The 11716-nt window shown below is 37.3% G+C and overlaps 1 protein-coding gene across 1 annotated transcript; it reads left to right on the top strand.

Moving 5' to 3' along the window:
* Nucleotides 1-7394: 7394 nt before the first annotated feature.
* On the top strand, nucleotides 7395-8993 carry LOC121382848 (putative nuclease HARBI1). Its single transcript, XM_041512517.1, has 2 exons — nucleotides 7395-7456; nucleotides 7997-8993. Exons 1-2 carry the CDS (start codon nucleotides 7395-7397, stop codon nucleotides 8991-8993), a joined length of 1059 nt encoding a protein of 352 aa, XP_041368451.1.
* Nucleotides 8994-11716: the final 2723 nt, after the last annotated feature.

Genomic DNA, 11716 nt, shown 5'->3' with positions numbered 1-11716 from the left:
TCTATTTCTGCATAGGCACTTAATAATTTTCCAAGTGTTCTATTGAATCTCTCTATCATACCATCGGATTGGGGATGATAGGCCGTTGTACGTGTTTTATGAATCTCTAGAATTTTACACATCTCCTAAAATAAGCATGATTCAAAATTTCCTCCTCTATCAGTATGAAGCATCTTTGGTATACCAAATCTTGAAAAGAATTTATAAACCAAAACTTGAGCAATAGTCTTTGCTTCTTGATTTGGAATAGGATATGTTTCCACCCATTTTGTGAAGTAATCTCCCACCACAAGAATATATTTGTTTTCTCTATTAGTTTTTGGAAATGGACCAGTGATATCAACGACAATCTTTTCCATAGGTTCCCCTGACAAGACATTTATCATAGGAGCTCTACTACATGGTATGGTTTTTTTTCTCATCTCACAAGCTTTACATGTCTTTACCCACCGAATTACATCACTTCGCATTCCTACCCAATAAAAGTGGTGTTGTAACTTCCTTAGGGTTTTATTTATCCCAAAATGACCTCCTACGGGGGAATTATGTGATTGTTGTAAGATTTGCCTCCTAAAACTTTGAGGAGCTATCAAGAGTAACCTATCGACATCATTTTTCTCACTATACCATCTCCTATACAGAATGCCCTCATGCATTTCTAACTGTTCCCACTGAGCCCAGTATGATTTGAGTTTACTATTCTGACTATCCAACTTTTCAAAATTTGGTTTCACCTTATCCACTTCAATCAAATCTATCAGTATTTTCAGAACAGAATCACTTCTCTGAGCCTTCACTATTTCCACTTTTGTCCATCCGAGCTCTGTGAACACAACAGTTGCACAGATTTGCGGAATTCTACTCGTTGCATCTGCATTTAAATGTTTTGTTCCAGGACGGTGCTCGATATCAAAGTCAAATGTATCTAAATATTCAATCCAACGAGCTACTTGTCCCTGTGGCTGTTTAAAGGACATCAACCACTTCAGAGATGCATGATCAGTTCTCAATAAAAATTTCCTCCCATACAAATAAGGACGATGTTTCACTGCTTTCAACATAGCTACTAGCTCTTTTCGAGTGACGCTATAATTTCTTTCTGAATTTGAATGGGTAGCACTAAAGTAAGAAATAACTTTCTCGTCCCCCTGCTGAATTTGAGAAAGTACTGCACCAGAACTAAATTCACTGGCATCAGTATCCAAAATAAAAGGTAACTCAAAATTTGGATATGCCAAAACAGGTGTTTCTTGCAAAGCACTTTTTAATTTTTGAAATGCATCCTGACACAAATCTGACCAGCTAAATCTTACATTTTTCTTGGTACGGTCAAATAATGGTCCAGCTATCCTAGAAAAATCCTTAATAAACTTTCTATAGTAAGAGCATAGTCCTAAAAAACTTCGAACATGACTTACAGTTTTTGGAACAGGCCACTCTTTAACTTTCCTAACCTTTTCAGGGTCAGACTTTACGCCATCCTTCCCTACCACAAATCCTAAAAACAATACTTCTGTCTTAAACAAACTACATTTTTGTGGTTTCAATTTTAGTCTGGCATTTCTTAAACAATCTAACACTTGTTGTAAACGGACTAGATGCTGTTGAAAACTATTTGAAAATATGATTATGTCATCAATATACACCAGACAAGTTTTCCAATGCAATCCTGAAAGTATCCTTTCCATTAATCTCTCAAATGATGCGGGTGCATTGCACAAACCACTTAGCACGCTCAGTTAACCCAATTTGCCAATAACCCGATGCCAAATCAAGTGTGGAAAAATAATGAGACCCAGATAAAGTATCTATACTATCATCAATTCTTGGTAAGGGGTATGCGTCTTTTTTTTGTAGTCAATACAGAATCTCAATGTACCATCTTTTTTCCCCACCAAAACTATAGGTGAGGCCCAAGGACTATCAGATAAACTAATTATGCCCTCATCTAACATTTTATGCACTTGTTTTTCTACCTCTTGCTTCTTAAATGGTGATAAGCGATAAGGTCGTTGTTTTATAGGCAGAGCATCCCCTGTTTCAATATCATGCAAATACTTATCACACCGTCCTAATTTCCCATCTTTTTGCATAAACACATCTGAATTTCCTAATAAAAATTTCTCTACTAGATCCTTTCTATCATCTGGAACTCCCTCCTTGGTCTCCTTAATTAGCTCACCTAACCATTCATCAACAGTCTCTACCTCAGGATCAGAGTCATACTTATCGTCGGTACAGGTTCGTATGGGACACATCATTCCTAAATGAGAACCCTTCTTAATTTCAACTTGTGAGTCACCAGATACATTTATCAATCTCATTGGAACTAACCTATTACTCCCACAAGTTACCAATGCTCTAGCAACCAATACTGATTTTGATTTTTTTTTAAATTTAGCATCAGGTTCTACAACTCCCTCATTATATGGTCTTCCTCTTTTTCTAACTATTCCATTAACTACCATTTCGTGACCAGGAGGTATTATATATGTTTGAGAAGCAATTACTTTGCAACACTGCATAGGTGAATTTTCCATACATAATTTCACTCGAACTCTACCCAATTTCAACATGCCTCGTTCCAGATCAATAATGGCAGAGTTTTTTCAATAAAAAATCCATACCAAGTATTCCATCTCCTGCTATATCCACCACCAACACCTCATGCTTATACAAATAAGAATTAATTTCAATATCAATTACTGCCCGGCCCTTGACGATTAAATGGTCACCGTTTACAGTACGATATTCCTTAGTTACTGGTATTAATAATGGTTGTTTTCCTGAAAAGAGTACATCAAAAAGGTCCCCATTAATTAGTGTCACATCTGAACCTGTATCTAGTAGAAAACAGACTCCCTGATTGTTCACCTTGGTGTCAACATACAGTACATTATTTTGGGCACCTCCTGACTGACCAGACCAAGATGTGCCCCTAATCTTGATCTCTTCTAGTTTAAAGGGCAGCTACTCTGTCTATGACCATGTCTATTACATTTGTAACAGGTACCTTTAAAATCTGGACTCATTCCTGAGACTCCCCATGCCACATTAGATCTCCCACCAGTTGGCTCCTGATACTTAACCTCATTATATACTCTATGTCTAGGTTGATAACCATCCTGAGTTGCCGAAAAACCATTTGAATTGGAAGAACTTTCCTTTATTTCCAATCGTCTTTCCAAATCTAATATTTTAGACTGCAGTTTTTTTAAGTCAGAAGCTGAATACTCTGGTTCATTTACCACCGTATTTACTTTAGAACTTTCCCCATCCAATCTTAAATAACTATCTTCATTGAGTGCAATCTTTAAAGCCTCATCCAAGTCTCGCGGTTTTTCTCTTCTCGGTTGTTTTCTAATGTCCCTGTTATCAATAACATCAATGAAATGTTGAACAAATATCTCATTTCTGGTACGGGCATCGGCATGAGGATAAACCTTTGTCACTAATCTAGTAATCCCACTAGCTAGCTCAGTTAAAGATTCACCCTTCCGTCGGGTCCTGTTTTTTAACTGTGCCCAGTATACCCCAATATCTCTTTCTGGATCAAAACGATTCAACAAGGCGGTAACAATGTTACAATAATTCTTTCTATCACTGACACCCAAATCAGTAAATACCTGCAAAGCATTACCCCTCAATTGAACTGCTAGAAACTGGCAAGATTGTTCTTCAGACCACTGATTAATTTCTTTACACATTTCAAATTGAGTGAGCCAGTTCCTGAAACTAGACTGCCCCGAATAAACATCTGGCATAACTATTGGTTTTTCAGTACGAGCCACAGGTACTGTCCTATTCCCCTCATGTATGTGTCTATATGTCATAGGTGTCTCAGGAATAGTAGTCAAAGTTGGTTCATATAAACCATTATTATCTACCCCAACATATTGAGTATCTCTGGTTGGGCCAACACTAGTTTCCTCGACATTATTTCTATCCCTAATTCTTTGTCTAAGTAACCTCGTTGATTGTTCTATCTCTCTCTCCATTTCCAATATCTCATTCATAAAATTTCTTGCCATCCTATATAGAATTTTATTTTTATTTTTATTTAAACCAATTGTTTTTTCAATTAGTTCAAATTAGTTTTTGTTCTTTTTGCTTATTTCAAATCTATTTATAAAAAAAAAAAACTGAACAGACTACTCATTTAACCCTGCTCGCCGCGCCAATGAAACGAAACCCAGAGTTCACTTGAAATCATGTGACTCGGTGTTTACAAAAAGGATAAATTTCCACGCCAGGTCCGGCCACCCCTTTCGGTTGTGGACTTCCAAAAGGTTCTACAACTTAATACATTTTATAATAATGGTTTGTCCAGTAATCTAACGACCTGCCACAAGGTTAACCAGAACAATTTTAAAACATTTATTCAACACAAAGACAAAGAGCTCTTAACAAAATACTGTGGACATTTGACAAATTATACAATAATATTACCCTGAGATTTCCGACAAATATACTTATTTGAAAGTTCCATACCAAATAAAACACCGGTCTACATGAAAAACTTATAATATCGGTAATTTAGGCTACAACTCCTATTACAAATAAAATAATCCCTATCAGAAACTATCAATTTGATTTGAAAGATGATTTACACCAAAATCCCAAAACTACAATTCTTCCATGTTACAATTAATTTCCGCAACAGCCCTTATTACAAATGTGAATATCCCACATAGAAATTCAACAATTGGTTTGAAAGCCGAATTATCACGGAGTTCACTACACCTCCCAAACCTCAAACAAACATATCGGAAAACAAATAACAAAAATTTGTCTGCATGTTTAGAAATAATATTTCCAAGACAAATAAATGGCGTGCACCCCCATGCACAACCAACAAAATGACAACAATTCTTTTACTAACAATGTACAACGATTAACCCCATAGCCTACTAGTAACAAAGCCTATGGAAACGGAGAGAGAGAGAGAGAGAGACTCTAAAATCTAGGCTTTAGAGAGAGAGAGAGAGAGAGATTTACCCAGAGAGAGAGAGAGAGAGAGAAAACTCTAAAACACTAGGCTTTAACACCCCCAAAAACATTACACGGGCCCAAACCATAATAACTTACGTGTTGACCCTATGAAAACACATCAGAAAGTAAAGTTCCAAGTTTGACCACACGGGCAACACGAGGACGAAATCGTATCTCATTGGTTCATCCCAAATAAACAATCAAAAAAAAATTATTACACCAAAATATTCTATTATTACTACAATAGTGTATCCACTTAACAAATTTTATCTTAATAACAATGAATTCCATGTTTTTATCCCAGCAGTATTATTCAGTTAGTAAATAGTGATTAGTATAGTTAATACAGAAGAAATAGAGAATATAACAAAATAAAATTACAACTAAAAAAAGAAACTAGGACAGAAAAGTTAAATGGATAAAAACATGGTTCATTACAATATATCTAACTAAAGAGGAATTTTATGATTTAAAATGTTTATAAGGTAATTAATGTTAGTAATATAAACTCATTGTGTGGATGTTTATATATATATATATATATTTTTTTTTCTTTTCTGTTTACTCCGCCCAACTTTTTGAGATGTTCGACCAATACATTTTGTTTATATTAATTATTCTAGACTTATTAGTGGCCAAAATAAAACGAAATCGAAAAGTCAAATAATAATTTTGTTTTCAATCATAACTCACAAGAAGACTGCCTTCAAAACAAAGGCATTTAAAAATATATAATAATAAAATTCGTTGACGGTAATTTGCATTAGTCTACTCACCGGTATTACACAAAAACAAAGTAAAATGTTGAAGTGTAATATAAGCCGTATTGGTGATACTATACGGCTTATAACTGTCTAAAAGAAGATTTCCACTTTATAGAGTAGGTACGTGACAATGTTTTTAACCTACACAAAGAGGTAAACCATTTAGAGGTTATCATTTTACAGAGCCTGTGAAAAGCTTTAGAATGCAGTTTAAACGTTTGTTCTAGGTTCAGTATTTAAAAAGTTATGACATTTTAAAAATTAATTCGTGGTTTAAGTTCTTACTTAATTTTAATCTGAAGGTGAGCTGAAAGGAATGATAATTATAGTCAGTTATGTCAGTTACCTGCATCCATTATAGTCAGTTATGTCAGTTACCTGCATCCACATACATGTAGCCTGATCATATTGAGAGCTATCAAACAAAGGTTAAGTCCCCAAGTAGGAAATCTGTTATGATTTGTGCAAGTGGCACTTTTGTGTCTTCACCGTCGTCTACCTCAGTTTGCCCTTCTGACCAGTAAGTCGTCATAGCCTTGGGCCTGTTTTTTGGTTCTTTATGTTCTATGATTCTACCATGATAGACAACATCAACCTGAGATTCAGCATCAAACCAAAAATGCACTACATAACGGTTCACAAGCCAGTTGTTATTGTCAATAGCACACTTTGCAACCTCAAGTTTGTCCTCACTAATTGCATTGTCTTCTAAGAACTTGGCATCAAGAACTTCGCGGCCACACATTGGTTTTTTTATTGTCTTTTCAATTTTGTTTCGAAATGTTGTATCTCGTTTCTGTATCTTTAATTTTTGCCTCTTTCATTTCTTCCTCCCTTGCCTTTCGAAGTTTTCTAACATCTCTAGCTCGTTTTATGGCAAAGTATACCAACTTTTCCTGTTCACTTGACTCTTTCGAATCCAGCCACTGCAAAGTCTTGTTATGAACACTTTTTATCTTATTGTCAATGAACCCCATTGTGGCATTTGGGGCTCTATGTGTCTGATGATCCGTCATTCCTAAGACGCGTTCACTATACATATTATTGATAGGGGCAGACTTGGCTTGTTCAATCATTTGTGGGGTTGGGGACGACAAAGAACCAGTGAGGTAAGCTTCCATCTGTCGTTCCATAACTGCTATAGCACCTTCAACTAAATTTTGAATCACATCCTTTTGAATCACATCCTTCAGCTCAGGCATTTTCATATCACAAACTGGAGACTGTAAAGACTTGAGAATATCCTCCTCAACAAAAACATCTTTCTTCAATTTAAGAACAGAGAGTGGATCCTCAGCCCAGCGTTTGAGGGCAATTATATATTTATTTCTAGTAGCATAGGACATTCAACATATAAAATAATTATGAACTCTTCAATGATCAAATCCCAACATTTAGCTGTGTCTAAATAAATTCCTCGCCCCTTTCTATTGAAATGTCCCTACACCAAAACACGTACCCCCACCCTAACTAGGCTGGAATAGGCTTATCTGCTAGCTTCCCACTTCTAACCAGAGGCCGAACACTCCCTATTATAGACTAGCGACACCCTTTTCATCAGCTCCGATTGGCTAATTCGGCAAGTGTCCCATCACACTATTTGTGACAAACCCATGACCCTTATGCTGCGTTCATGTGATGCTCGTGAATATACCAGTTCCAACATGTGAACAGGACTTAACCAAGCGGAGAGCGTTCAAGTGAGAAATAGACAAGATGGACGCCATGCTAGGCCTAGTTTGCGCCATCCATGGTCTAGTTATGGATGAATTCTACAGTATGCTACATTTTTTTTACGGAAGAAGGGAATTAGAAACAGGAGGTACAACTTTTGTTCAGTAAAAATGATAATACACAGGATTGTGTCTGTTAAGGAGCCGTCCATATACTACTACTAGTACGTATGCATTGAAAGGGGAGGAGTGTCTAGTCCAAAGCGCATACGGGGGTGAGGTGGATTGCAGATGCGTAGCCTATATACGCACAATATATTTTATATACAGTACTCAATTTGAGTGGAAATGCATGTACTCTTAGGGGCACGAAAAGTAAAAAAAAAAACCTTTTCTCTACATGTTTATAGTTTCTAAATATTTGCTAATTTCGTAATTTATGTACGCACTCACATCTCGGTAGTTTCTATGTAGATCCGAAGTATGAGCTGCCAGGTACACTAGTACATTGTTATTTAAAACTAATTTAATTTTATAATTAATGCTATTTTTAATTTGTATTTCCAGACTACTGCTTCTGATGAAGAAGAGATGGCGGAATATACACATGCCAGTTATTAAGACGGGGGTGGCATGTACACTGTTCCTTGATATGGACAACTACACTTTAAGAAGACACATACGCTTGAACAGGGAACAGCTCGATACATTCATCCGCTTCTTAACAGAATTTGGCCATGATGACCCACCTGTTAGATTTGGAGGGCCTCCACAGATTTCACTAGAACTAAAAGCTTTGATGTTCCTTTGGTACATGAGCAATGTCAATTCATTTAGGGAAATGTCTGACAAATTTAACGTTGGCCAAGGCAGCGCACATCAAATAATTACGAAAATATTAATGTCCATCCATCACCTTTCACACAGATATATCAAGTGGCCAGACGAACATGAAAAGATACACAATACCAGACAATTCTTTCGTACGTCAGGTCAGGAAAACATCATTGGAGCTGTCGATGGTTGTCATTTTGCAATTATTCGTCCAGCCAAATCTGGTATCTCTTATTTGAACAGAAAAGGATATTACTCCGTACTACTACAGGGAGTTTGCGATTGGAAAGGAAAATCTGTTAGTGTTTTTATTGGACCTCCAGGACGGGTCCATGATGCACGAATGTTAAGAAAGTCAGATTTGTATGCTGAAAAAGGTGTCTTGTTGGGAAACCAGTGGAAACTGTTAGGCGACTCGGCCTATGTCAGTAATGATTTCCCATTCATCATTACCCCAAAACGTGACAATGGCAATCTCACTGCTGCGGATATTCAACAAAATACCAACATATCTAAAGGACGTGTGATAATAGAAAATGCTTTTGGGATGATGAAATGCAGATTCCGCAGAGTTCGTGACATTCAGAACACTAACCTAGAGTTGGTAGTACGCATCATACTGGCAGCCTGTACTCTACACAGTATGTTGATTGAGGATGGATACGTTTGTCCAGATCATCCAGATGGCTGTCTGCGAGATGATGCTGATGATAATGATGATGCACAGTGATCGGTACAACCTAACCAAATGGATCATCTGTGGATGATGCTATTTTCTTTAAGAACAGTTCGTGGTTGCTTTAAATATATCTTTTTACATAATGTTTTGCTTGTAGTAATGTATATTAAATACATGTATAAAACAGGAAATGTTTTTTTTAAATTTTTAATTAGAAAAATATTTCAGTAACTTTGCATACACAGTGTATTAAAAACACTTTCACCTTTCAATTATGCTGGTATTGAGGTGATATAAATACCCAGATACTGTTACATCACGTTGAAATGTAGGGAGCCCAATGCCAGATTGTGTGCTTCGTCATTATATGCATCTAGCATGTATAATCAGAATAAAAATACAATAAATTTGAAAACCTAAATTTGGAAAACGTAATATTTATTCATGAATTAAACAATTTCAAACAGATCATCACTGTGAACAATAGGAATATGTGACCAGTATGCAAGTGAAAATCAAAGGTGTTTATTGACTTGAAAAACAGTTGAAGAAATCTGAGTAGATAATAATTATGATAACAGCAGTACTATGCTGTTTTACATATTGACTTATGTCGGGAACGGTATACATTTGTAGCACCAAGAACCTAACCTTAGGTTACAAACCAAACATGTGGTCAATATCTCTGCCAGTATCACAAACATAAAAGTACATGTACATGCAGTGGTCACTCCCTTAACAAGTTACTAATGTACGTAAAGGAAACAGAAAGAACTTAGTTCAAATTGAGAAGTAAGTACAAATGTAGTTCTGAAATAAAAATGTATTTATACATATATAAACTAATACTTTAACATGTTGTTAACTACATGAATGTTGGTATAAATTATCACATTATACATATCTATGCTACTCTCTTGAATGACAACTAAAATTGCAATTATTTTATGATTTACCATAAACCACTTCTCTTCCAGCCGCCATTTTTTTTCAGGACTTGTGAAGATTGAGGCAGAAATTCCTACCCCAGTTCACAAGTTGTGTTCACGGGTTATTTCGCCAAATGAACGCTCTTCACAACTTGTGAATTGGGAGATACGATATTCACGACATCTAATGAACGCAGCATTACTCCCTATCATAATCCATTTATTACAGTCACGTAACGTCCCTGACATTCCAATATAAGTAAGGTTAGTATTAGTGATTAATATAATTAGTAAGAATAATAATCAGAAGAACTAAATAAAAATAATAACCAAGGAAATATGAAAGAATAGATCGCCAGAAAACCAGGAACGCTACAGAAGTATCGTTGATACTGCCTCTGCAGAACTCCCACCACTTTCAAAAGGCATGCTCTCATCATGGAGGCAAACATGATCAAGACTGGATGGTCTTTGGAACAGCGGATATTCTTGATGAAATGATGTAGGAATACCACAAAGTTTTCTCCAGTCTTCCAACAAAATGGTTCGGCCACACCAACACTACCAGGAGGAGCGCCACATAACATGTTCCTTGAAGTGGACATGGGAATATAAAGAGAGGCAGAATAGAGTTCCCACATGCATTTACACAGCAGAGCAAAGTAACGAGTGTGCTCCTCCCAGCAGCAGAGCACAGTAACGAGTGTGCCCCTCCCATCAGAAGAGCACAGTAACGAGTGTGCCCCTCCCATCAGAAGAGCACAGTAACGAGTGTGCCCCTCCCATCAGAAGAGCACAGTAACGAGTGTGCCCCTCCCATCAGAAGAGCACAGTAACGAGTGTGCTCCTCCCAGCAGAAGAGCACAGTAACGAGTGTGCCCCTCCCATCAGAAGAGCACAGTAACGAGTGTGCCCCTCCATCAGAAGAGCACAGTAACGAGTGTGCCCCTCTCAGCAGAAGAGCACAGTAACAAGTGTGCCCCTCCCAGCAGCAGAGCACAGTAACAAGTGTGCCCCTCCCAGCAGAAGAGCACAGTAACGAGTGTGCCCCTCCCATCAGAAGAGCACAGTAACGAGTGTGCCCCTCCCAGCAGAAGAGCACAGTAACGAGTGTGCCCCTCCCAGCAGAAGTTACTTTACCCACTTGCCTCTCCTGCTTTGGTGCAGTGACTTTGGCTATTTCCTGGACAGTTTTGCAGCCAGTCTTATCCAAGTTGTGTATATCTGCTGCTTCAAAGTTGTATTGTTTCATAACGTCAGCCAGGTTGGAGAAGAACAACCCCACGTTATGCCGATTAAATCTCATGGCTCTTGACAAGTTTGTAGCCTCTGGTCTCCGTAACGACAGGTGTGGATGGCGTTTCAGGAATGCTGAGGACCAGTCCTGCAGCCTTGTTGGCTGACCATGATTGTGGACAGTCAATGCCTACTGCTATGGCGTATTGATAGGCTAGCATCCGGCACTGCATTGGTGTTAAGCCATAGCACATTGTTAGCAATGTTATTTTCCCGTTCTTTTGTAAAGACAGAATGAACATTGTATTGTGGCTCATAATGTTCAATAGTTCCCGCGTTTACTTTCTGAACATATCTATGTAGTGTTGATTTCTTAATTCCTGATTCGTCGGCAGCTGTTCGTATGCTTTTATCATCTAAAATCACCTTATCAACAGCAGCCCTCATTTGCTCTGCCGTAAACTGGGCAATTTTCCTATCAGACCTCTACTGGACCGTGAGAGACAGAGAGAGAAGAGAAAGAGAGAGAAGATAGATATATATATATATCAAAAAACGTATATATATATATATATATATCAAAACGTAGTGAAAAAATAGGAAGACATA

This window comes from Gigantopelta aegis, chromosome 1 (assembly GCF_016097555.1).
Source record: "Gigantopelta aegis isolate Gae_Host chromosome 1, Gae_host_genome, whole genome shotgun sequence".
Classification (NCBI taxonomy): domain Eukaryota; kingdom Metazoa; phylum Mollusca; class Gastropoda; order Neomphalida; family Peltospiridae; genus Gigantopelta; species Gigantopelta aegis.
The sequence above is the reverse complement of the archived record's forward strand: the minus strand, read 5'-3'. Positions and strand labels throughout refer to the sequence as shown.